Genomic DNA, 27,836 nt, shown 5'->3' with positions numbered 1-27,836 from the left:
GAACAATATATTAATATTTAATTTAATTATTAATAATAATATTGTTTTATCTATTTATTTATTTGTTTATTTATTTATTTGTTTATTATAGTTTTATGTTAGCTCATAAGTAAAGGTGTCCTGAAACCCAGGGATGGACAGTGTTCACCTGCTGACCTGCCTCATAGTTTATTTACTCAGTTTACCATCTTCATACTGGTTTAGTCGCCTTTACCATGAAGACAGTGGTTCTCACAAAAGCTGTTAATAGAATACACACAAAAGAAAATATGCTGATGCAGGAAATCCAAGCAACACACACAAAATGCTGGAGGAACTCAGCAGGCCAGGCAGCATCTATGGAAAAGCTTAAACAGTCAACGTTTCAGGCTGAGACCCTTCAGAGGGACAGGAGAAAATAAGATGAGGGGTCAGAGTAAGGAGGTGGGGGGAGAGGAGGAAGAAATACAAGGTGCTGGTGAAACTGGGAGGGGTGAAGGGAGATATAAAGAGCCGAGAGGTTGATTGATAAGAGATACAGAGCTGGAGAAGGGGGAATCTGATAGGAGAGGACAGAAGGCTGTGGAAGAAGGACAAGGGGGAGGAGAACCAGAGGGAGGTGATAGGCAGGTAAAGATAAGGTAAGAAAGGGTAAATGGATATGGGAATGGTGAAGGAGAGGTGGGGGCATTTCCGGAAGTTCAAAAAAGTCAATGATCATGCCACCAGGTTGGAGGCTACCCAGTCAAAATCTAAGGTGTTGCTCCTCCAAGTGTGACCTCATTGCAACAGCAGAGGGTCCACGGACTGACATGTCAGAATGGGAGTGGGAAGTGGAATTAAAATGGGTGGCCACTGGGAGATTCCGTTTTTTCTGGCGAACAGAGTGTAGGTGCTTGACGAAGCAGTCTCCCAGTCTACGTCAGGTCTCACCGATACACAGGAGGCCACAGCGGGAGCACCGGGTACAGTAGATGACCCCAACGGACTCACAGGTCAAGTGTGCCCAAAACGTTGACTGTACTCTTTTCCATAGATGCTGCCTGTCCTGCAGAGTTCGTCCAGCATTTTGTGTGTGTTAATTGGATTACAATTTCAATTACTTCTGTGAGAGATAAAGCTTCAAATGGTTTGGAACTTTGACATTTGAGTTCTTTCAAAACCAATGAATATATAAGTTGGGTAATTAAATTGGTTTATTATTGTCACAAGCACCAAGATACAGTGAAAAACTCACCTACCATACAGATCAATTCATCGGCGCAGTACGTGGGAAAGCAACAGCAGAATGCGGAACAAAGGGTAAACGCAAAACAGCCTGAAGCTGCTGGAAATCCAGAGCAACACACACAAAATGCTGGAGGAACTCAGCAAGTCAGGCAGCATCTATGGAAATGAATCGACATTCTGGGCCGAGACCCTTCTCCAGAACAAAGTGTTCCATTACAGAGAAGGTTCTGTGCAGACAGACAGTAAAGTACAAGAACATAACAAGGTAGCTTTTGAGGTCAAGAGGACATTTTATCACAATGCAGAACCATTCAATTGCCTTATAACAAGTGTCCTTGAGTTTGCAGGTTTGTGCTTTTGGGTTCTGGTATCTTCTGCCTGACAGGAGATGAGAGAGAAGAGAGAATGCCCCGGATGGGTGGGGTCTCTGTGTATGTCAGCTGCTTCACTGAGGCAGTGAGAAGTGTAGGCACAGAGTCCATGGAGGGGAGGCTGATTTCTGTGATGTGCTGAGCTGTGTCCACAACTCTCTGCAGTTAGGACTAACGATCTTGATGTGGGAGATCAGTATACTATAGGTGTGTGAAATGTACCAGGCAGCTCAGATCCAGGGAAACAGTCGAAAGATCTAAAACTGCCATTCTTGACTGGAGTTACTGTACTTAGTAGGTTGCAACAGATTTCAGAGGTAGACATGGCAGATTTATTTATTGAGATACAGCGCGGGATAGGCCCTTACGGCCTTACATAGAAACATAGAAAATAGGTGCAGGAGTAGGCCATTCAGCCCTTCGGCACCGCCATTCAGTATGATTATGGCTGATCATCCAACTCAGAACCCTGTACCTGCTTTCTCTCCATACCCCCTGATCCCTTTAGCCACAAGGGCCATATCTAACTTCCTCTTAAATATGGCCAATGAACCGGCCTCAACTGTTTCCTGTGGCAGAGAATTCCACAGATTCACCACTCTCTGTGTGAAGAAGTTTTTCCTCATCTCGGTCCTAAAAGGCTTCCCCTTTATCCTTAAACTGTGACCCCTCGTTCTGGACTTCCCCAACATCGGAAACAATCTTCCTGCATCTAGCCTGCCCAATCCCTTTAGAATTTTATACGTTTCAATAAGATCCCCCCTCAATCTTCTAAATTCCAGTGAGTATAAGCCTAGTCTATCCAGTCTTTCTTCATATGAAAGTCCTGCCATCCCAGGAATCAATCTGGTGAACCTTCTCTGTACTCCCCCTATGGCATAAATATGAGTTACGTTCCTCTGCAGCCCCTCATTTAATCCTAGTCTAGTCACGGGACAATTACAATGACCAATTAACCTACCATCCAGCACATTTTTGGACTGTGGGAGAAAACCAGAGCACCTGGAGGAAACCCACATGGTCACGGAGAAGACGTACAAACTCCTTACTGCTGGTAGCAGGCATTGAACCCAGGTCACCTGTACAGTAAATCATCATGCTGATGATTACGTAGAGTTAAAGTAAACACATGAATAACCTTTGAGAAGTCAGTAGGTCAAGCAGAATCTTGAAATAAGTATTAATTCTTATTGCTGAATCAACGAGGGTTGGGACCAGGACCTACTTTTACACCAATTCTAGCTCAATCCATCGTTTATGCAGCCAACACCAGCTCCATTTTTCATCTGCAAAATAGGGGCGATGGTCTTGGCTCGAATCATTTCCCCTCCATGAGAGCTGCCTGACTTGCTGAGTTCCTCCAGCACTTTTTGTGCGTTGCTCAAGATTTCCAGCACTTGCAGAAACTCTTGTGCTTACGGCCTACCAAGCTGCATGTCTTGGAAAACCCACGAGTTCACAGGGAGACTGTGCAAACTCCACCCAGACAGGCAGCAGCTGAGTTGAGGTGTGAAGCCAGGTCACGAGAGGTGAGAGGCAGCAGCTCTATCATTGTGCCAACATGAAATTTACTGCTATCAAAATTCAGTTCCATTGAAGAAAACCTTTTTTGCCTCTTTTTGATTTACTGTCTGGTTCATTCAAATGATTATTTTTGAACACTTGGCCTCAGCTTATTAATGGAAGTCTGTAGACCGAACACAAGAGATTATGCAGATGTTGGAAATGAAGACCAACGCACAAAGTGCAGGAAAAGCTCAGCAAGTCAGGCAGCAACCACGGAGGAAAATAAAGAGTCGACATTTCAGGCCAAGACCCTTTATCAGGACTGGAAGGGAAGGGTGAAGAAGCTGGAATAAGAAGGTTGGTAGGTAATGGCAGGGGGAGGAGGAGTACAAGCTGGCAGAAGATAGGTGAAGCCATGTGATGGGGAGGGGGGGAATGAAGCTAGAAGCTGGGATGTGATAGGTGGAAAGGTAAAGGGCTGAAGAAGAAGAAAGCTGATAGGAGAAGAGAGTGCATCATTGGAATACAGGAAGTTGAAGGGCCACCAGAGGGAGGTGATGGACAGGTACGAAGAACGGAAGGGGCAAGAGGGGAGCCAGAATGGGAAATGGAAAAGGAGAGAAGGGGAAGGGGAGAAACTACTGGAAGACAGAAAAATAACTAGAAATATAAATAGAAACATGCTAATGTAACCACAGCTCTGTGACATGAAGTGCTCTGAGTCCTACACAATCTTTTAAGACATCTTGGATACAAGTCCTGATAACCTAGAGGCCCTTTTACACAGTACCCCCACCCTGAATCTGGAATTGGCTCCATTGTTCGTATATACTGTAGATCTAGGTAACAGCAGAGCACCAGGAACAAAAATAAAGTCCGAAAAAGAAATCCATTGGTGGAAAAAAAATGACTTCTGGAGAGAATAAGGGTCTCTCTCCTGAAACATAGTGAACACTTAGTGGCCATTTTAGTAAGTTCAGGAATATATCAAATAAAGTAGCCACAGGAGAGGATGCCAGTGTGGCCAGGACATCCACTTCAAAATTCGATGTGTTATGTGTTAAGAGATGCTCTTCTGCACACTACTGTTGTAATGTGTGGTTATTTGAGTTAATGCTGTCTTCTTGTTAGCTAGAACCAGTCCGGCCATTCTCCTCTGACCTCTCTCATTAACAAGGTGTTTCCATCCACAGAACTGCTGCTTATTGGATGACTTTTGTTTTTTGCACCATTCTCTGTAAACCTAGTGACTGGTGTGTGTAAAATTCCAGGAGACCAGCAGTTTCTGAGATACTCAAACCACCCCATCTGGCACCAACAATCATTCTGCAGTCAAAGTCTCTTTGACCAGATTTCTTCCTCATTCTGATGTTTGATCTGGACAGCTGAACCTCTTGACCATGCCTACATGCTTTTATACATTAATTTGCTGCCATGCGATTGGCTCATTAGAGATTTGCATTGTTGAGCGGGTGTATAGGTGAACTTCATAAAGTGGCACTGAGTGTATTACCTGGTATGTTAATTTAAGTCACAAATAGAAGCATTCAACCCATCCTACATCATCCATGGAGTCAATCCATCATTTTTTTATTTAAGCAAAGTTTTCTTTTGTACCAATGTTTCCGCAATGGCAAAGCAGCTTCCACATTTATTTTTAAAATGGTAATTCCACAGTGCATTTTGATTGGTTAGTATTTGATTAGTTACCACTTGATTGGCTAGCATTCAATCAGTCAGCCATTCCAGGTGGTTACCCTGTAACCAGTAGGTGCTCCTGTGCTGTTGATGATGGCATCTTTAACCCTGAGGCAGACGGTTCAAGCGGTGTCCGGAAGCTTATCACTGGCTGATGTTTAGTTTGTCTCACTTAGCTGCTGCTGCAAATTATGATGTCTCATCCTTGGGAAATACTATTAACCATTCCTCTGGCACTATTTTGAAAGGGATAAGATAGTTGTGCTCAACATTTATACCTCAACTAATTACACTAATTCTCTCTCCACGTATGCTGCTTGACCTGCTGAATCCAGATTTTTTTTTAGTTTTATTTCAGATTTCTAGCATTTGGAGATTTTTTTGTTGTTTTCATTAAGACAAATTGGGAGATGTATTCTCTTAAATATCTCAATATTTAGTTAGAGAAGAAAGTATGATTTGAAGCATAATCATTGAATGCAAATGGGATCTTTATATATACAGTACATCATGTACCTAAGCAAATTCATCTGCATGCTCACTACATGAGACTTGCACTAATACAGAGGCTATGCATTTCAAATGACTTGTAAAGTATTTACGTTTATGCAAAACTCTTGAGCAAAGTGCAGGCCTGTGGGTTCAGGACAGCTGCAGTCTCTGACAGAATGACCCTTACCCTACCAGCTTCCTTTCAGGGTTTCCAAAACCGAATGCGATGTATACACAAGCCAAAAATACCCCCTTCCCCATGAATTCAGTCTGAAATTCTTGCTGCCTCAGTAAAACAGCCAATATGATCAAATACCACCCCCCAGGCAGAAGATGCAGAAGCCTGTGTCTATAATCTTGTGGGTAAGCTCACTGTCACTGTGCCCCCACCTTCTTGTGAAGTCCTTGGGGTCCCACTCCCATAATTTCCTTCTGTAGCTCAGCGTGGTCCATCTAGCCAACTCTGTCTGGTCTAACATTACCCACCCAACTAGCCACCAAACTCCAGGCCTCACCAAGGCTCCCATTCATTCCTACTCAAGTCCCATCCTCTCTTTCTCTGTGCAAGCCCCACCTTCACACCCTGGAAGCATTAACATGTAACAATTTGGCCCTTGTGTATGAGCCCCACAAACCACGCTGGTGTCGAGGTGCCGTCAAACTCTCATCAACTACTTGACGGTCACACCATTGCTGGGATCTTGCCGTGCACCAGTTAACAGCTGTTTTCCCCGCATTGCAGCATGGGCCACGCTTCAACAGCGCATCCTTCAGCTACGCTCAGATCACGGTGCTGGGGGTCTCCGTGAATGTTCTTCTTCCACAGTACAGGAGCTTGGAACAGCTGCCACTCGCAGAACAGGAAGGGAAAACTCCCACAAAGATCTCAAGGTGAGCAGAACAAACAAATAATAATATTAACCTGAATCTAAGAATTTATCCAAAGAACAATATCTCCAGTGAGTGTAGTTAAATGAAGGGGGAATCCAGTTTGACGGCTTCTGGCTTTGCATCTATCTGAATCATACAGCCGGCCGGTGGTGGAGTGGCACCTGCGCCAGACTCCGAGGCGAGTGGTCGCGGGTTCGAATCCAGCCGGCCCCTTGTATGCTTTCCATCCGTACTAGGTTGAGCGTTGAACTAGCAACTCAGCCTCGTAAGAACAGACAAACGCTAAAGAAACAGCGATGTTGCCACCTGGTGTACCACAGCGAACGACAACCTGAATCGTAGCATTAACTCAAAACCCAAGAAGCATTCAGCAGGTCAGGCGGCATCTGAGGGGAGAGGAAGGAGGACTTTATGCTTCAGTATGATAATGCAGTTAGGACACCGAGGGACGCACACATTGTTGTGGCTTCTTTTAGCCCACACAGGACATCAGCAAAACTGCAAAGTGGTTTTAATATAACAAAGTAATAAGGATCTAGTGCATTTCCTGTTTAAATAACAAACAAATTCTTCTCAGGTTTCCAGCTGGGTACGGATATCGACTATAACCGATGTTTCGATGACAATCTCTGCCATTCCCAATGAAGACGGCAGAGTTTGTCACTGAAACATCGGTTAACATCGATAGCGTATCTGGATGGAAGCCCGAGAAGAGTTTATTCGTAATAAAATTCACATTCAAATTTGAACTTTAATGAGAATGGAACACAAGGACTGTGGGATGTAAACTGGAGACTGAAATTTGTTCTAGCACCTTCTACCCCACAGAGGTTGGCCTCATTTTCATAGCAGTGGCTTTGAGGGAGTAATAATACCCAGTCCATGTGGCCCAATGGATTCCATTGGCGTAGGAAGCATGGGGTCCCCTTAAATAGAGGCCATTGAGGTTTACCGTGTGGCATGACTTGTACCAAAAGGCTCCTGAGTTCTTCTGCGCACAGTTTATGGGGCCTTCTTGATTCTTGTCAAACGTGCTGAATTTGAGCCCATTATGATAGACCAACGAGTCTCCTGCAACAAAATATATCAGCAACTAATTAGTTTATTGTCCTGTTCACCAGGATGTAATGAAGCTCACAGGGCAGCTTAACCGCAGATCAAGGACAAACTTAATCCAGGTACATCTTGTTTTTACTCCATCTCACCTTCCTGCCCCAAATATAGTAGTCAGTCCTCTATCATTGGAAGAGTTAGTATTGGTTATCCTGACCAGATATTCATTGCAAAATAGTCCCAACCTCGTTTTCTAACTAACCAGTGTTGCGTCCAGCTGACATCACTGAGCTGGCGACCGGTGATCAGAAAGATTAAGTCCCTAACTAATGCGTCACTGAAGTTGAACTGGGAAGGTTAAGTCACCACGCCGCTGATTCGTAGACCTAACAATACCTGTATGACACAGCTAGTAAAGTTGATTCCTCACACTCTGGTCCCTTGGGCTCAAAGCTGATCTCCGACACTGTGACCTTCTTGTGACTGTGGGTTTCCTCTGGGTGCCGTGGTTTCCTCCCACATCCTAAATATGAAGCTGTTGATAGGTTAACACTCAAGGGCTGATAGATTAATAGGCAGCGGTTGATAGGTTAGTTGCCCTGGATGTGTCGGTCAGTGGTAGAATCTGGGGGTATGAGAAAATAAAGTAGATGACCTATGCTCTAGGTCTATTCAAATGCTATGTCAAAACTCATATAAACTGGCCATGATGATCCATGGTAACACTCTGAGGGTTTCAATGATGGGTCGCTGATCTGAAACATTAACTCTCCTCTCTCTCCTCAGATGCTGCCTCACCTGCTGAGTGTTTCCTGGGGTTGACACTAACTTTATGACTCACGTGGTAGATCCAAAAGCAAATTAAAAAACTAAAACACCTGAAAATTTCTGGAATGACGCAGATAAGCTGTAATTGTGCAATCCAGGAATAATTCACTCTCAACATCCTGCTTCAACCTTCTCCTAGCCCACTCTCTAGAACAATACTCCAGTTGTGGCTGAAACATCTCTCTACAGACTCTGTTGTATTCCATGCTATGCTCTCTTCGCAGCATCTACCTGATCTGACAAGAAAAAGGGGGCAGGAGTGGGACACTTGGGCCATCAAACCTAGCCCACCATTCAATATGATCATAGCTGATCTGCCTCAGACCTCACCTTCTCCACTGTGCCAGTTCCCCATAGACCTTGACCCTTCAAAAAAGTACCAATTTCCTCATTGAATCTGGCAGTGAATTCCACAGAGTTTGCACAAGTACAAAATATTGCACTAGGCGTTTGAGAGACCGTTGGTTTAGATCATTTGTTCATTATGCGCCATGTCATATGACATGGGCGGTTATGTGGCCATGATTGTTCTTATCTACAGAAGTGGTTTGCCATTGTCTTCCTCTGGGTAGTATCTTTACAAGACGGGTTACCCCAGCCGTTATCAATACTCTTCAGAGCCTGGTGTCAGTGGTGCATCACTGGGACTTGTGATACGCACCAGCTTCTCATACGACCATCCACCATCTGTTCCTGTGGCTTCACATGACCCTGATCAGGAGGTGGGGGGGGGGGGGTTGCTACACTTTGCCCAAGGGTGACCTGCAGGCCAGCAGAAGGAAAGAGCCTCCTTTGGTAAAGAAGTATCCCCACACCCCCCATATGGTTTACGATTTAATATCTTATCTAAAAAAGCTACACATCCACCCTAGCATTTGTGGCCAAATGTCTAGAGCAGAATTTGAACACGTGACCTTTCAGTTACCCACTGAGTAACCTCGTCAATGTGAACAAGATAATGATATTGATCTCTGATAATCTATTAAATCCAAGTTCAAGTTTAATTGTCATTCAACCATACATGAATGCCATTGAATACGACCAAACGAAATAGTGTTTCTCCGGGGTAAGGTGCAAAACACAGCACCAAGTCACACAGAGCACAAGGCACATGTAGCACATGAAAGAAATCAGTAAGATACAGTCACACAATGTCCATGAAAGTCTCAGCGGTTTGCAAACACAATACAGCTTGTCTTCTGCCAAGTGAACACCGGGGGGCAGTACTGAGTCCAGCATGGACACCATACCACACTAAGGCTACGTCCAAACTACACTGGATAAACCTGTAGCCGAAGCTTTTTCTCTTCGTTTTTACCCTCCGTCCACACTAAAATGGTGTTTCCGTCCCCCGAAAATGGAGATTTTCGGAAACGCTCTCCAGAGTGTGTAATTTTGAAAACGCTGCTTGGGCAGAGCAGTGTGGACGGGGTAACCAGAGAAATCTGAAAACGTTGTCATGACATGCCAGAACAGATGGTGGCAGCAGCGCAGAATTTCATGGTTTTCATGAACCCAATAGAACAACACCGCAGCAGAAACGGAAATAGTAAACTGCTTCCTCTTTGGTTCTTTTCTGTAGATGTGTCCTGCACATGCCCAGGAGAAGGAAATTCGCCCAAATATCTGTTTTAATGTGAACAGAGATATTTTTAAAAACGCCTAGTGTGGACGCCTATCGTTTTTACGTGAAACTGGCATTTTCAAAATTATCCGGTCTAGTGTGGATGTAACCTAAGTCCAGTTTGGACTCTGTCGCCCTCTGCTGGGCGGCTGTGAGCAGGTGATGCCGCAGCTTGAAGCCGAGTCCTCACTGCAACTGAGGCCACTCAGCTCCCTGCTGTCCATCCCTGCAGTCCTCCAATAAATCGGTGAATCAGACGAGCAGCTTTCCACATTAACAATCTCCAACAGGCTGTTGCGTTCCCAAGAAAAGCAGCTAAGACGATCATTCATTGTTAGACTGCACACCACCTGCGCACACCTACTCCTCTGATGCATCAAACATTTATCAGTATCATTACAACAGTATTAGTTATTTCCTGATGACTCAAACCAAAAGTTAAATCTTATACAGTATGCCTCCTCACAGCTCCTAGGAACAGTGTCTGCCTGTGACTTTCGGTGCTTTCTGTGTGGGTTTTTGCATGCTGTCCCTATAACCATGTGGGTTTTGCTGTGTGATCTGGTTACAAGTTTGTTTAATTGTCATTCAACCATACATAAATATGGCCAAACGAAACAGTGTTACTCCAGGGTTACAAAACACAGTACCAACAGTCTTTCACAGCACAAGGCAAACATAATATACATAATGCAGCTATAAAATACAGTCACACTCAAAAAAAACATAGTCCAAGTCTCTGAGTCCAGGAATGTTGCAGCAGTCTGCAGTCAAACACAATACATCTCGTCTTTGCTGAGTGAACACTGGAGGACAGCACCAACTCCAGCATGGACGCCACACCACACTGACCGTGTCTTGTGTTCGTGCTGCAAACAGGCGGCTCCCGGTCAGAGGCCTAGTCCTTGCTACGACCAGGGCCACGCAGCCACCCCCCTCCCATTCGCCAGTAAAATGGTGAATCAGACTTGCAGCATTCCACGTTACTAATGTCCAACAAAGTCTTGCGATCACAAGAAGAGCTACTGAGACAATCACTCACTGTTAGACTACACACCGGCCTCACACTCTGACGTCTTTCTAACACAGACAGTAGCATTATTCACACCGTCCAGCTCCTTCAGTTTCTCCGTCAATGAGCAACTTGCTGATGGGCTAGATCTACAGTACTTTAAGTTCGTAATGTTTAGCAGGGTCTTGCAAACATAAAAAAAAACATTTTGTGATTAATGTTGGTGGTGCCAGTCTAGTTGATATTCCAGACTTTTAGATGTTACTCCCTACCAATACTCCTGCCTTTTAACATCATAAACCTGCAAATTGTTTGTTATGTCTCCTCTCTTGCTGAGAAACAGAGACATCTCTTTCTCCCTGAGGGGAGAGAGAGCCTGTGGTATGTCGAATACCGGGTGAATGTGTAGTCTTTGGAATACTGCGCGACTGTGTCTTTGCTGTTGCTTTTGCTGCATGCTTGAGTGCTCGGTGGCGGGTGCTGATGCTTTTTTTTGCTGGTGGGGAGAGGGGGGTTGTTGCCTGCTGCTGCTTACGCGCGGGAGGGAGGGAGGGGAACAGGGGGAAACTTTGGGTATCTAACGTTTAACTGTCATTCATTCTTTGGATCACTCCTCTGTTTTGTTGTGAAGGAAAAGCATTTCAGGATGTATATTGTATCCATTTCTCTGACATGAAATGTTCCTTTGAAACCTATCAAATCCATACCCTACCTTCCCCTCGTGTCAGATTCCACCATTTGTCATCCCCACCTATCACCTTCCAGCTTCCATCACAACTTTAATCCTTCTTACCCCAACTCTTCACCTGAATCCACCTATCGCTTGCCAGCTGTACTTTCAATGCTTCCCTTTACAAGATTCAAGAATCAAGGCTGTTTATTCTTATTCCCCAGTATGCAAGTGTAAAGGAGAGTAAAATGGTTGTTACTCTGGATCTGACGCAGCATAAAAACACACAAAACTGTTTGAGTGTGGCCATCAATACATTAGATTAGCTTCCACACATAGACTGATTGTATGTTAATAAAGGGGCACCTGGCACAGGAACATAAGGTGACTGTGATAGGAAATAATGAAGTGCCCAAGTGACTCGGTGAGAGGAGCTTTTCTAGACAGCAACCAGGCATATAAAAACACAGCAGGGTAGTAACAGTCCTGCCTCTTTATACTGGCTATCTCCTGTCTACTCTTTCAGCCCAAGTAAATTATCTTGACCCAAAATGTCAACTGCACATTTCCTTCCACAGATACTGTCTGACCTGCTGAGTTCCTCCAAGAGTTTTGGTATTTTTTGTTGCCCCAGATTCCAGCATCTACAGTTTCTTCTGTCTATTCATCGCACCTATACACAGTACATTTTACACAGTAGAAAAGCAAACCTTCCAGTGAAACCCGTACAGTTTATGAGATCAGCGGATAAGCAGGAAACAACCTGCTTCCACGCTGTATGACTCTGTGGTTCAGTAATCAGTGAGTCGGGATTGGGATTTCCAAACAATTGGGTGCTGGATTATCGAGTTTTATTGTATGCCCTATGGATAGGACATTCTACAGGGGTTGTATTGAGAGCATCCTGAGCAGCTGCATCACTGCCTGGTTCGGGAATTGCACCGTCTCGGATCGCAAGACCCTGCAGCATACAGTGAGGGTAGCTGAGAAGATCATCGGGGTCTCTCTTCCCCCCATCACGGACATTTACACTACACGCTGCATCCGCAAAGCAAACAGCATTATGAAAGACCCCACCCGCCCCTCATTCAAACTCTTCTCCCTCCTGCCATCTGGGAAAAGGCACTGAAGCATTTGGGCTCTCATGACCAGACTGTGCAACAGTTTCTTCCCCCAAGCCATCAGACTCCTCAATACCCAGAGTCTAGACTGACATCTACATCATTTATTATTATATTGAAATTTGTCCTCTACTGTGCCTATTGTCTTGTTTATTAATTATTAATTAATTAATTATTGTATTGCCCTGCACTGTTTTGTGCACTTTATGTAGTCCTGTGTAGGTCTATCGTCTAGTGTAATTTTTGCATTATTTTACGTAGTCTAGTGTAGCCTTGAGTTGTCTCACATAGTCTAGTGTAGTTTTGTGTTGTTTCATGTAGCACCATGGTCTTGGAGGAACGTTGTTTCATTTTTACTGTACCAGCAGTTTATGGTCGAAATGACAATAAAAAGTGACTTGACTTAATAAGCAATTACCTGCTCCTCCATCAGTGAATCCCTGAACTAGGAGAGTGTAGCCATTTCCTTCAGCGTGAATGGAATCGGGGGCCACTGCAAACTGCTTATACTTGGCATGGACAGTCTGGTTCTCAAAGTCCTCCATGTCAATTCTTAGCTCATAATTCCTCCTTGCTGTTAACAAATGTATGTTCTGCAGACCTGCAAGCAATAAAGATTTATGTTAAAAGTCTATCATAGGTTCATAGCAAGAGAGAGAGAGCAGCAAGAGAGTGAGACGGAGACAGAGAGAAAGAGAGAAAGGGGGAGGGAGGGAGGAAGGGAGGGAGTGGGAGAGAGGGATGGAGAGAGAGAGTGATAATATATAAAGATACAGGCAGATAGAGAGAGAGAGACAGAGAGGAAGAGAGAAATGAATGAGAGTGAGAGGAATGAGAAACAGAGATGGAGAGACAGAGATATGGAGAAAAAGAGATATATAAAGAGATGGAGAGATAGGCAGTGATAGAGATATACAGTCGAAGATATAGACAGATAGAGAGAGGAGAGGGAGAGTGAGAGAGGAAGAGAGAATGAGAGAGAGAGATGGGGAGAAAGATAAAGATATTTAGACAGAGAGAGGGGGTCAGAGATGAAGAGAGTAGGGGAGAGATGGAGAGATGGAGAAAGATGGAGGAGAGAGAGAGAGAGAGACAAATGGCACATTTCACTGTACACATGATAAATAATCTTGAATCTTGTCATATGCTGCAGTTGAATGAAGAATTGATATTCATTAGGATGGTAATGTTCTTCAAGAGAGTAATGATTCATCAGGAGAAGAATGAGGAATATATATTCAACAGGAAAGGAATGCTCAACAGAAGAGGAATGTTCTTCAGGAGAGGAATGAGGAATAGAAATTTATCAGGAGAGGAATGTTCCTCAAAAGAGCCAGGGATTTTCTTTTATATATACACGTGACCGAGGAGCTACTGACTGCAAAGCACTCTGTTTGCACAGTACAGGCTGGTCAGTATAGATTTCTACAAGCAATCTGATGATACAGAAAAATTGGCTTATGGTCAAAGGAATTAAGAAGCTTCTTTGGCAGAACCCAGACTAATTTCAAAAGGACAAATATCAGTAGTACTTGCTATTTATAGAACACTGTAAACATAGTAGATAATCCTATTTGATACCAATCTAAATGGTCAAATATAAAGTTGTGGGAGGGTTGAGCTTTAAAGGATAGAGAGATTTAAGAGATATATCATTGAATCCTGGGCACAAAGAAGCATTGATATCTTGAAGTTGTGGAGCCACAAAATACCAAAACCAGACTTGTCACAAAGCCAAGTGAACCCTGAGAGTCTTTTGTACTTATGGCCTTATAACAGTGTGTTATTAGCAAACATTCTGCTGGAGGAACTTGGCAGGTCAAGGGGCATTGGTGCAGGCCTGATAAAGGGCTTTGATTCAAATGTCCATAACTCATCTCCTCCCCAGTGATGCTTCTCAGCCCATTAAGTTCCTCCAGCATCTTGTTTGTTGTTCCAGGTTCCGATATCTGCAATCTCTACAGTGCATTATTAATTCTAATGTAATAATTAATACATAGAACAGTACTGCACAGTAATCCCTTTGGCTCACAATGTTGTGCCGATCTTTTAACCTACTCCAACCTCAATCGAACCTTTCCCTCTGACACGGTCCTCCATTTTCCTTTCATCCATGTGCCTATCCAGGAGTCTCTTAAATATCCCGAAGGTATCTGCCTCTACCACCATATCTGGCAGCTATGATTCTCTGTGTCACAAACCTACCTATGACATCTTAAATGCAAGAGGTTCTGCAGATGCTGGAAATTCAGAGTAATACATACAAAATGCTGGAGGAACTCAGCAGCATGAATGGAGGAGAATAAATATTTGACTGTTGCAGGCCAAGACTCTTCATCAGGAGTGATAAGGGTTCTTGGCATGAAATGTCGACTGTTTATTCACCTCCATAAATGCGACCCAAGAGTTCCTCCAGCATTAGTTATAGGGTCAAGGACCCAACAACTCCTGTTCTCAATAGTATTTATCATTTATTAATGTATTCTTGCATTTACATATTTTGTCTTCTTTTGCACATTGGTCATTTGTCCATTTTTGCGGATAGTTTTTCAGTGATTCTATTATGTTTCTTTCTACATATTGCCCGCAAAACAAAAGGAATCTCAAGACTCTGTGTAGGCACCTCTGGGCACCATGGTAGTGGTTAGCGCAACTATTACAGCTCGGGGCTTTGGAGTTTAGAATTCAATCCCAACATCCTCTGTAAGGAAAAGCAAATTGTGCAGATGATACGGAGAGTCTGCAGAGAGAGATGGATAGGTTAAGTGAGTGGGCAAGGGTCTGGCAAATGGAGTACAATGTTGGTAAATGCGCGGTCATCCACTTAGGAAGGAAAAATGGAAGATCAGGTTATTATTTGAATGGTAAAGGATTGCAGTAAGCTGTTGTGCAGAAAGACGGGAGTTCTTGTGCATGAATCGCAAAAGGTTGGTTTGCAGTTGCAGCAAGCTATCAAGAAGGCAAATGGAATGTTGGCCTACATTGCTAGAGGGATTCAATTTAAGAGCAGGGAGGTTATGCTACAACTGAATAGAGAACTGGAGAGGCCGCACCTGGAGTACTGTGTGCAGTTCTGGTCTCCTTACTTGAGGAAGGGTATACTGGCTTTGGAGGCGGTGCAGAGGAGGTTCACCAGGTTGATTCCAGAGATGAGGGGTTTAGATTATGAGGAGAGATTGAGTCACCTGGGACTGTACTTGCTGGAATTCAGAAGGATGAGAGGAGATCTTATAGAAACATATAACATTATGAAAGGGATAGATATAGGAAGCAGTGGAGGCTACCTCTGTAAAAACATTTAAGACAAGGTTGGGTAGATTTTAGCACAGTAGAGGAATTAAGGGTTATGGGGTAAAGGTGGATAGGTGGAGATGAGTCCATGGCCAGATCAGCCATGATCTTATTGAATGACTCCAGTTTCCTCCCACAGTCCAAAGATGTACTGGGTAGGTTAATTGGTCATTGTAAATTGTCCCCTGATTAGATTATGGTTAAATCAAGCCTCCTTGGGCCTCTGGGCAGTGGCTTGACGGACTGGAAGGTCATATTCTGCAGTGTTTCTCTAAATAAAAAATAAATAAATATCCCCCAACTTTTCTCCAATAAGCTTTAATTATGCTTTCTCATATTGGTCACTTCCTCCCTGGAAGAAAGGCACCAGCTGTTCACTGATGCTACTACTTCCCACCGTATATTGAGCCAAACGGTCTGCAGGCTGTCCAGCTCACCCAGCCAATATTCACCGTCCGCTGTCCCGAAGCCTTTTTTGTAGTTGTCCCATCCTCTGTAGAAGTCAACAGAGCCATCCATTCTTCTCTGAAACACCTGGTAAGCATAAGATTGAAGGTTCAGGTTTATTCATCACACGTACATTGAAACGCACAGTGAAATGCATCGATTGTGTCAACAACAAACGCAACCCAAGGACATCGTGGGGTCACTGCACATTCCAGCGCCTACAGAGCAATCCCACGGCGTTCAGCAGAACAACACAACAGCAAGGCAAGGCCCCCTCTCCCCCCCTCCCACCCAAACAGGACAGGACAGGACAGGACAGGACAGACCGCCTCTAAGGCTTCCAGTTCTTGTTCCCGGATTCTTTGGCCTCCAACTTCAGACTTCACCCCAGGCCTCGACTTCCAGACCCAAACAGAAGTGTTGCAACAACTTGTCATGAACCCTTCCTATAGAGCTTCGCTTGAAGGAGTACCTTGCTGAGAGAGGTACATAAAATTATGAGGGGAATAGGTAGGGTGAGTGATAAAAATAGTTACCCTATCTTGGGTGTATCTAAGGCAAGAGACTGCAGGCTTAAGGTTAGAGGTAGTGGATTTAGAGGGGATCTGAGAGGGTAGTTTTTCACAAAGGGGGTGGCTGGAGTCAGTAATAAACTAGAGTCATAAAGTCTTCAAATTATACAGCTTGGAAGCAGGCTCTTCGGCCCATCTATTTGTGACTATCCATCTTATCTATGCCCCTCTTCAGCCTCCTTTGTTCCAGGGAAAAGAGTCCCAGCCTTTTCAATCTCTCATTGGAACTGGGACATTACAGTAATGTGGTGTGAGCAGAAAGTTTCACAGCAGCCAGCTGTAAGATTGGGGGTTCGATTCTGCTGCGGCCTGTAAGGAGCTCCTTTCCTCCCCCTGTCACTGCATGGGTTTCCTCCGGGTGCTCCAGTTTCCTCCCACATTCCAAAGTTATGGCTATGCTACATTGGCGCCGGAAGCATGCCGAAGCTTCCGGGCTGCCCAGCACAATCATCACTGAATTGATTTGTCATAAACAATGCATTTCCCCACATGTTGTGATGTGACAAATAAAACTAATCCCTCTCATAAAATCTCTTAACTCAGTCCCACAATCCCAGCACCAATGGGGCCAGACATTTAAAACCGAGGGGAAACTTACTTTCTCAGACTACAGTCAATCTCTGGAATCTTCCACGCTTGTGCCAAGTGCAGACCAGATGATTGGGTTAACTTGAGGTGGAGGTAAAGAAATTTTAGAAATATCAAGGAGCCAGCACAGAAGCTGAATTGAAATCAGCGTAGGTCAGCCACAAGCATATTTTAATGATGGGTCAGGCATTGTGTCTTACTTTGGTGTCTAGAAAAGGCATAAAGGTTGATCTTCATAACAAAGAAACCAGAGAACAGGAGCAGAATATATTGCTGCACGTATACAGGGAGAAGAGGTATGTTGTACAGTTTTCGTGTCTTACCTAAGGATATCTTTCCTATGGAGAATATTTAGTGAAGGTCCACTATTCTGATTTCTGTGATGATAGGACAGTGAATTAGGCTCATTCACTAGAGTTTAGGAAAACTAGAATAGACAAAATTTCTAACAAAGCTGGGCCAGTGACAAGCACCAAGGGTGAGGCAGAGGCAGAGGAGGACTTCCGGTAAGATGGCAATTGTTTACTTGCTCCGAACCTTTGCTCCGTTATTCTTCCTATCTTTGCACTATATGTCTCCCTGCTTAAACCTTAGTTAGGTATTTTATTAGTTCTCTTTTACCTGCCTGTGAACACATCTATCTTATAATGGCTACCAAAAGTACTAAAACTGGGAAAAAAGAAACTTCTACGGCTTTGCCGGCTGACATTCTCGCTGTTCTGGAACAACATCGACAAGATACTTTAATGGATTTTAGAATTGAATTTAGAACTTCTTTCAACCAGCTGAATGTCAAATTGCATCAGATTAAAGCTAGAGTGGATGAGCATGCTGAACATTTATCTTGCATTGACGTAACTTCTGAAGATTTAAAACGCCGTGTTCAATATCTTGAAACTCTCTGCTCCAGCCTAAAGGAGAAGAACAGTAAACTTTTTTCCAAAATGGTGAATCTTGAAAATTGGAGCAGACGTTGCAATCTACGAATTCTTGGTTTGCCAGAGACCACCGAAAAGGGCTCTCCCGTTGAATTTTTTTCTAAGTTTCTCTGTGAGATCTTCGGGAAAGAATTTCTTCTGACTCCACCTGAGCTTGAAAGGGCACACAGGATCTATGTTCCTCGAGCAATTCTGAGTTCCCGCCCACAGCCGATTATTTTATGCTTTCATCAATACCAGGTGAAAAACCGTTTGATGATGGAGGCACGCTGCAGAGGTACTTTTGCTTTTCAAAATACTGTCATTCGTTTTGTGGAGGATTTTGCCCCCCAAGTTCTGAAGATGCGTGCTGAGTTTAAAGGTGTAATGAAAGTTCTTTTTGATCGCGGATTCAGACCCTCTCTCCGAAATCCAGCCGATCTTCGAATTACGCTTACTACTGGAGATTATAAGTGGTTTAAATCAGTGAAGGAGGCTGAGGCATTTGTTGGAAGTCTTCCAGCTACCTTGTCTTCCTCGGAACCGGCCTGACCTTCTAAAATGGTTGATAAGTACTTCCCGGAGTAAAACTATTTTCTCCAAACTCAGACTTTACTTGAATAATTCAGTCATTATCTATTGAAACTCTAAGGGCTGTATTCAATCTCTCCCTGGACTTGGTGCGTTTTTTCTAAATAGATAATTTAAGTTTAATGTTTCCCTGCGAACTTTTAGATTTTACCTGTGTAATCTATTTTATTTTTGTATAACCTTATCTATAGAGAACTACATTTGTCTTTAACTTATTTTGGAGGTTTGGAGTTTTTATTGAGGGCCTCCCTGTTGGTTGATTCATAGTTTAAGTTTTGCTTTTTTTTTCTGTAAATGGTTGATAAGTACTCTCTTTGAATTTTATAATTTCCCCCTTTTCTCCCTCCCTTTTTTTTTCTTTTAATCTTTTATAATTTTTCGCGGGTAGGTTAGTTTTAGTTTTCTTCTGATTATCTTTGTATTAAGTTTTATACTTCTGTTGAAGTTGTTCCTATTTGTAATTCTGTTTTCTAGTGCATAAATTAGTTATTATTTGCTATATTATTTATACAGAACTTTTGTTAACGACACAGAACTGGAAGTCATACTTGGGTTAACTTTTTTGGTAGAGCTAGCTGCTTTTTTAGGTAGCCATCTAATTTTGGGTTGCGGGGGGGGGGGGGGTTCTCCAGTTCCAACACTACTCACTGTTTCTTTTGTTTTCCTTTGTTATTCAGGGCATGTCTCTGTTTTGATTCTACGGATCTATGTTTACATTTTTGCTCCCAGACTGCTATTGTACTGCTTGATTTTTTTATATGCCTGCTACCTTATATGCACTAACAATTGGTAATGGTTAATTCACTTAAATTTGTGAGCTGGAATGTAAAGGGACTGAATCATCCTGTTAAAAGAAGGAAGGTCTTCTCGCATATTAAACAACTCAAAGCTGACATTGCTTTCCTTCAAGAAACTCATATTCGTAGTTTTGATAATTCTCGGCTTCTGTCAAAGTGGGTGGGTCAGCATTTTCATTCATCCTTTGCTGCCAAAGCTGGGGGGGGGGGGGGGTCTCCATATTTATTAATTCAGATATTCCTTTTGAACTCCATAATAAGATATCTGATACAAATGGCCATTTTATTATTGTTTCTGGTAAATTAAATAATACTAAAGTTGTACTAGCAAACCTGTATGCTCCCAATTTTGATGATGCTAATTTTTTGAACGTTTTTTCTCCTCACTACCAGATTTTAATTCATACTCTCTTATACTGGGTGGCGATTTCAATTGTTGGTTAGATCCTAATTTGGATCAATTGTCCTCTGTTACTAGACTACATACTAAATCTGCCTTAGCTATTCACTCTTTTCTCTCTAATTATAGTATCTCTGATATATGGCATTTCCTTCTTCCTACTGAGAGAGATTATTCTTTTTTTTCACATGTTCACCATACCTTTACTAGAATTGACTACTTTTTACTCGATAATCAACTTATTCCATTTGTCTATTCTTGTGACTATCAGAGTATACTGATTTCTGACCATGCCCCAATTACTTTGTCTTTAAATTTTCCTGGTCTCCCTCAGAGGAATAAACACTGGCGTTTTGACTCGACTTTACTATCGGATGATGATTTTAAAAAATGTATTAAAGATCAGATAACCTTTTATTTTAACACCAATACATCATCTGAAATGTCATCCCAGATTGTCTGGGATGCCATGAAAGTATATTTGAGGGGTCAAATAATCTCCTATACAGCAAATCTTAATAGAAAGTCCTGTGCAGATCGATTAGACCTCATTAATCAGATTAAAGAATTGGATTAACTGTATGCTCAAACTAAGAATCCTGAATTATACAAGAAGCATGTAGAACTTCAAACTAAATTTAATCTTCTGTCTACTCAACCTGTCGAACGCCAACTTCTTGAAAGTAAGAGTCGCTTCTATATTCATGGTGACAAATCTGGTAAATTGCTAGCCAATCATCTGAGGCATTCCAAAGCCAAACAACATATTACAAAGATCCGGAAGGAGAATGGAGACTTTACATCGGATCACTTAGAAATCAATGACGCATTTAAAAATTTCTATTCTCGACGTTATTCCTCTGAATCTTTGAATGACAATATCTCTGTAGATCATTTTTTAAATAATCTGAATAGTCCTTTGCTTTCATCTGATTTTAAAGCCAAACAATGCGCCTATATCATCAGAAGAAATATCTTTTGCAATTTCTGCATTGTCCTCAGGGAAATCTCCTGGACCTGATGGGTTCCCCGTAGAATTTTATAAATCATTCTCTTCACTTCTTTCTCCTCAGTTATTCTCAGTATTGTCTGACTCATTTAATTATGGTAAATTGCCACCCTCTTTTAATGAGGCATCTATTATTCTTTTATTAAAAAAGGGTAAAGACCCAACAGAGTGTTCCTCGTATAGGTCGATTTCTTTGCTTAATGTTGATGTTAAAATCTTGGCCAAAGTTTTGGCTTATAGATTAGAAACTGTTATTCCCTCTATTATTTCTGATGATCAAACTGGTTTTATTAAAAACTGTCTTCCTTTTTTTAACATTCGGCATTTATTTAACATTTTATATTCACCTCCAACGGGGATTCCTGAATGTGTTATTTCCCTCGATGCGGAGAAAGCATTTGATCGTATAGAGTGGAACTACCTGTTTGCAGTTTTAGAAAAATTTGACTTCGCTCAAAGTTTTATCTCTTGGATCAAATTGCTGTATTTGTGTCCTACTGCCTCTGTTTTGACTAATTTTCAGAAATCCCGGTTATTTAACCTCAAACATGGCACCTGTCAGGGATGCCCTTTAAGTCCCTTTCTCTTTGACTTGGCTTTAGAACCTTTGGCGAATGCATTTCGAAATTGTCCTGAATTGACCGGGATTTGGAGAGAGGGTGTTGAGCATAAAGTTTCTCTTTATGCTGATGACTTATTACTTTTTCTTTCAAATCCGTCTACATCCTTACCTCCAATGTTTTCACTTCTTGATCAGTTTAGCCAGTTCTCTGGCAATAAACTTAATTTACATGAGAGAAAACTTTTCCCAATTAATGAAGAAGCACAAGAAATAACATTTCGTGATCTCCCTTTTAAAGTAGTTCATAATCAATTTACTTATCTTGGGATTACAGTCACAGGGAAGTTTAAAGATCTCTTTCGTGAAAATTTTGTCAGTCTTTCATATACTATAAAATAGAGTCTGTTACAATGGTCACCTCTATCTATGTCTTTGGTAGGTCATATTAATGTTGTTAAAATGTATGTTCTCCCTAAACTTTTATATTTATTTCAATCAATCCCAATTTTTATTCCTAAATCTTTTTTTGATTCCTTAGACTCTATTATTTTGTCATATCTGTGGAAGAATAAGCGCTCTAGAATTAATAAAGTTTATCTCCAAAAATCTAAAAAAGAGGGTGGTATGGCTTTACCTAACTTTCGGTTATGTTATTGGGCAGCCAATATACGTTGTGCTACCTTTTGGTCTTTTTTCCATGGCCAACCCGAGTGCCCTAATTGGGTGGCAATGGAGTTGAGTTCCACTAAAGATTTATCTATCTCTGCACTTCTTGGCTCTGTACTCCCTAGTAGTTTGTACAGATTAATTGTTAATCCTCTTGTTAGACACACTTTGCGTATATGGGCTCAGTTTAGGAAATTTTATGGTTTCCATGGTTTTTCTTTTTCTAGTTCTATCTTACATAATCACCTTTTTTTACCTACTACGTATGATTCAGCATTCCATGATTGGTATAGAAAGGTCAATAGACATTTTGAAGATCTTTTTATTGATAATTGCTTCGCATCTTTTCGACAGCTCTCTGCTGTTCAATCTGCCCAATGCTCATTTTTTTAGATATCTCCAAATTAGACACTTTATTAATCCTTTAATTCCTAACTTCCCTGAAATGCCTGAGAAAAATTTTATGGATTTATTTCTTTCTATTAACCCACTAGGCAAAGGTTTAATATCATTTATTCGTGATAAATTAGCATCCTTACGGCATGCTCCTGTGGATAAAATTAGAATGGCTTGAGAGCATGATTTAAATATCTCCTTATCTGATGAGACTTGGGACTCGATTCTCAAATCGGTTAATTCAACCTCTCTTTGCGCTCACCATTGCCTTTTACAGTTTAAGATTGTTCATAGAGCCCATTTGTCTAAATCTAAACTATCTCGATTTTATCCTAATATTAGTCCTCTTTGTGATAAATGCAAAAGGGGTGAGGCCTCTCTCATTCATATGTACCGGTTTTGTCCTAACTTGGAGAAATTTTGGAAAGATGTCTTCACAACGTTATCTTATATTCTGAATCATCACCTAGAACCAAACCCTTTAATTGCTTTGTTTGGTTTTTTGGGTGAGACAGATTTACATCTGAGTTCAACTAAGTGTCGAATATTATCTTTTGCTTCTCTCCTGGCTAGACGTTTAATCCTCCTTAGATGGAGAGATGTTGCCCTATCCACGCATGCTCAATGGCTTAATGATATTATGTCCTGTTTAGACCTTGAAAACATTCATTATTCAGTTCTTAATTCAGATACAAAGTTCCATAAGGTCTGGGGACCTTTTATTGAGTACTTTCATAACCTTCCTCTTAACTAAGGTTTTTTTTCAGTCCCTTGCTTTCAGCTCCTTTTTTTTTGGTAGTAGACATCAATATCTTCTGTTGCTAAGTGTATTTACAGTTTTGGGGGTTTGAATGTCCTGATTTATGTTCTCTATATTGTGTTGTGGTTGGTCTGGAGTTTTTTTTGTTTTTGCGGGGCTTGGGGAGGATACTAATTTTACATGTCTTCAATTTGGGTGCTTTTTCAATTATCTTCTTTTGTATTATATTATTATTGTATGTTTATTTTTGCACTATATTAATGCCCTTCATTTCGATCTGGTTTTTTTTTTATCTGTAGCGATGTAGAAAATATTTTTTTTTTAAAAAGGGAGGCAGAGGAGTGCTTACACGACTGCTTTGAGTTGTGGACTGGGCAGTATTCGGGTTCAGCTTTGAATCTGAATGAATACGCCACAGTTGTCACTGACTTCCTCAAGAATGTGTGCCTTCGAGGACATTCCAGACACCCCCAAACTGAAAGCCATGGATGAACCAGGAGATTCGTAGTCTGTTGAGGGCTAGAACTGTGGTATTAAAGAATTGTACAAGAAGTCCAGTTACGACCAATGGAAAACTATTTTAAGTGGGAAAAGACCTCCGACTGAGGATACAGATGGAATGGGGCTTGCAAGTCATTGCTTCCTACAAAGCGAAGCTTAACATCTTGAATGGCTTTGATGCCTCACTCCTCGATGAGCTCAATGCCTTTTATGCATGCTTTGAAAGGGAGAAGAAAACTACATCTGTACAAATTCCTGTACCACCTGGTGACCCTGTGAACCCTATCTCAGAGGCCAATGTCAGAACCTCTCTTGAGAGGGTGAACCCTTGCAAGATGTCAGGCCCTGATAGTGTACCTGTTAGGGCTCTGAGAGCCTGTGCCAACCAACTGGATGAGTGCTCAAGGACATTTTCAATCTTCCACTATGTAGGAGGTTCCCACCTGCTTCAGAAGGGTGACAATCATACCAGTGCCCCAGAAGAATAGGGTGAGTTGCCTCAGCTTATCACCCACTTGCATTCACATCTACTGTGATGAAGTACTTTGAGAGGTTAGTCATGGCAAGAGTGAACTCCTGCCTAAGCAAGGACATGGACCTACCAGAAAAAATCTACAGCAGATACATTCTTACTGGCTCTCCACTCAGCCTTGGATCATCAGGACAGTAGCAATACCCACGTCAGGCTGCTGTTTATTGATTACCACTCAGCGTTCAACACAATCATACTCTCAGTTCTAATCAACAGACTCCAAAACCTGGTCTTCTGTACCTCCCTCTTCAACTGAATCCTTGACTACGTCTCTGGGAGACTAGTCTGCAGGGATCGGAAATAACATCTCCTCCTTACCGACAAACCACACTGGTGCACCTCAGGGATGCATACTTAGCCCACTGTTCTACTCTCTCTACACCCATGACTATGTGGCTAGACTCAGCTCAAACATAATCCATAAATTTGCCAATGACACAACTATTGTTGGCAGAACTTCAGGTGGTTGATTAGATGGCATACAGGAGTGAGATAAATTAGCTGGTTGAGTGGTGTTGCAACAATAACCTTGCACAATGTCAGCAAGGCCGAGGAAATGATTGTAGACTTCAGGAAAGGGGAAGTGAGGAGACACACACCAGTTTTAATCAAGGGATCAGCAGTGGAAAGGGGGAGCAGTTTTAAACTCCTGGGTGTCAACATCTCTGAAGATCTCTTTTGGTATTACTTATTTAATTTCATTTCTTTTGTATATAACGTTGTAATTTATATTTTTTTATTTTATGTATTGCAATGTACTGCAGTCACAAAACAATACATTTCATGACATACAACTGTGATATTAAATCTGCCTCTGGTAAGATGGCCCCAGTAGATGGGGACCATGCGCCAGAAACACCATCTAAGGATAACGTATACGCCATGAAGGGCTGAGAAGAGGAGAAACTCTCACCCTGTGGCATAGAAGCCAAATTGTTAAATTTATTCAGGAAGAAGTTAGACATACTTATAACTATTTTCTAAGTGGGGAACAAATTCAGAAATCAGAGGTGCAAAGAGACTTGGGAGTCTTCATGCAGCATTTCCTCAAGGTTAACTTGTAGGCTGTGCTGCAGAAAGGAAGGCAAATGCAGTGTTAACATTCATTTCAAGAGAACTAGAATATAAAAACAAGGATGTAAGGCTGAAACTTTATAAGGCATTAGTCAGGTCACATTTAGAGTATTGTGAGCAGTTTTGGGCCCCTTATCTGAGAAAAGATATTCTGGCGTTGGAAGTATTCCAAAGGAAGTTTACAAGAATTACCTCAGAAATGAAAGGGTTAATAAATGAAGAATGTTGACTCTGGCCGTAAGACAATAAGACATAGGAATAGAATTAGGATATTTGGCCATGGAGTCTGTCCCACCATTCAATCATGTCTGATCCTTCTTTTCCCCTCCTCAGCCCCACTCCCCATAACTTTTAAAGCCATGTCCAATCAAGAACCTATCAAGCTCTGCCTTAAATACACTCAATGACCTGGCATCCACAGCTGCCTGTGCTCACAAATTCTACAAATTCACCACCATCTGACTAAAGAAAGATCTCAACTGAAGTAGCATGGTACACAGCTGCCATCTTGACCGGACGGTCTAGAAACTCATTCTTTAACTATGTATAAATACGCCACGATAACAAGCCCTTCATCCCAATAGACCCACCACCTCTAATTACACCCATGTGAACAAGTAGCCTACTAACGCACATGTCTTTGGAATGTGGGAGGAAAGTCACGCAGGGTCACGTGGAAACTGTAACACAGTGGCAGGAATTGAACCCAGGTCATTGGCACTATAAATCTCACTCAAATGCCACAGGTAAAAGGTACAACCAACTGCAGTGCTTGTTATTGTTCTAACACAGTTTACATCTGGGGATACACTTCATTATTATACAATAACTTACTCAAATACCCACATGTAAAATAAACTGTGGTGTTTGTTGTCATGTTGAGTCATTTGGTGGGGTGATCTCCTCTTCATTGGTTGGGCAGATTTGGTTAATGTGTACATGTGGAAATAAGGAAGTTTGATTTGAGCATAAAATTGATAACATCAATGGCTAAATGGCATGTCAACAGTTTTAGTCTGCAAATGGGTAAATGTCTCATTGGTGAGGTTCAAGATGATTGTCATACAGCATTGAAACATGCCCCTTGTCCCACTGGAAAGCAGCATCCATCATCAAGGAACCCTCACTATCCTGTACCATTCGGAAGGAGGCACAGGAGCCTTAGATCCCACACCACTTGGTTCAAAAACCATTATTACCCCTCAGCCATCAGGCTCCTGATAGCTTTACTGGCCTCAACACTGAACTGATTCCACAACCTATGGACTCACTTTGAAGGACTCTGCAACTCATGTTCTCAATACTATCTATTACTTATTTATTATTATTATTATTTTGTTTTTCTTTCTGTATTTACATAATTTGTCATTTTTGCACAGTGCTTGTTCGTGTGTAGTTTTTCATGTGTTTCTGTGTATTTGCAATGAAAACAAACCTCCGGATAGTGTATGGTGACAATAAATTGACAATAAATTTACTTTGGACTTTGTACTTTGTATTTGGCAATAAGATTAAAGACTTCCAAGGTAAGACAAGGAGACTAAGTACCAACTTCTAGACAGACAGGAAAATAATTTCATTAGGGCTAAGGCCCCAACTTACAGTCCAGCCTCCACCGTCACTCTCCATGTCACAGTAAACACTGAGTGGAAGGAATGGTCCAGAGGGGTAGATCCTATAAACGCCACTTGTGTGAAAGCCCTGGCGGTAAAGGTCTGAACAATCCAGGACAAAGTTAAACCAGGGAATCCAATTGTTCAAGGTATTTGCATCCACTCCTGGATGGGAATGAAAGTATTAGTGAGAGAAATACCTCAGGTTCAGCATCAAGCAGCATACTGATATCATCACTGCCTCAAAGTGATTTGGTTTTCATTTCACCCTTGGTTCTGCATCCTGCCCAACTCAATCCAAATTCAACTCATCAGCACCTCTCTTACACTCCATACTTGCAAAGGCCTGTTAATGATAACTGGCCCCTTTCCTTCACTACTAACATCTCGCTACATTACTCTTATTTCATCACCTGCTTGAACTTGTGACTTCCAATTGACTCTGTCCTCTTTGTAATGAAAGTGGAGTAAAGGAAACTACAGAGACATGGGAGAGGAGATGGGCAGAGTTCACTGGGAAAGAACGCTGGTAAGGATGACAGTAGAGCAGTACTGGTTGGAATTTCTGGAAGAAATTTGGACAGCACAGGATATTCACGTCCCAAAGAGGAAGAAGATTTCTACAGACAAAAAGACACAAGGGAA

At 42.0% G+C, this 27,836-nt stretch overlaps 1 protein-coding gene across 5 annotated transcripts in view; it reads right to left on the bottom strand.

The window, feature by feature from the left end:
- Positions 1-1,093: 1,093 nt before the first annotated feature.
- Positions 1,094-27,836, bottom strand: part of LOC132406408 (microfibril-associated glycoprotein 4-like) — a 39,531-nt gene continuing 12,788 nt past the window's right edge. The window contains exons 2-6 of one of the 5 annotated variants that reach the window (XM_059992046.1): positions 27,181-27,356; positions 16,204-16,300; positions 12,894-13,076; positions 7,120-7,238; positions 1,108-6,553 (exon numbers count right to left, since the gene is read on the bottom strand). In XM_059992046.1, the coding sequence (XP_059848029.1) occupies positions 6,512-6,553; positions 7,120-7,238; positions 12,894-13,076; positions 16,204-16,300; positions 27,181-27,356 (617 nt within the window). In that variant the 3' untranslated portion in view covers positions 1,108-6,511. The other 4 variants (XM_059992045.1, XM_059992047.1, XM_059992044.1 and 1 more) reach the window with 4 other exon arrangements.

The sequence above is a fragment of the Hypanus sabinus genome, chromosome 16, assembly GCF_030144855.1.
Source record: "Hypanus sabinus isolate sHypSab1 chromosome 16, sHypSab1.hap1, whole genome shotgun sequence".
Lineage (NCBI taxonomy): Eukaryota > Metazoa > Chordata > Chondrichthyes > Myliobatiformes > Dasyatidae > Hypanus > Hypanus sabinus.
This window is presented reverse-complemented; position numbering and strand designations above follow the sequence as displayed.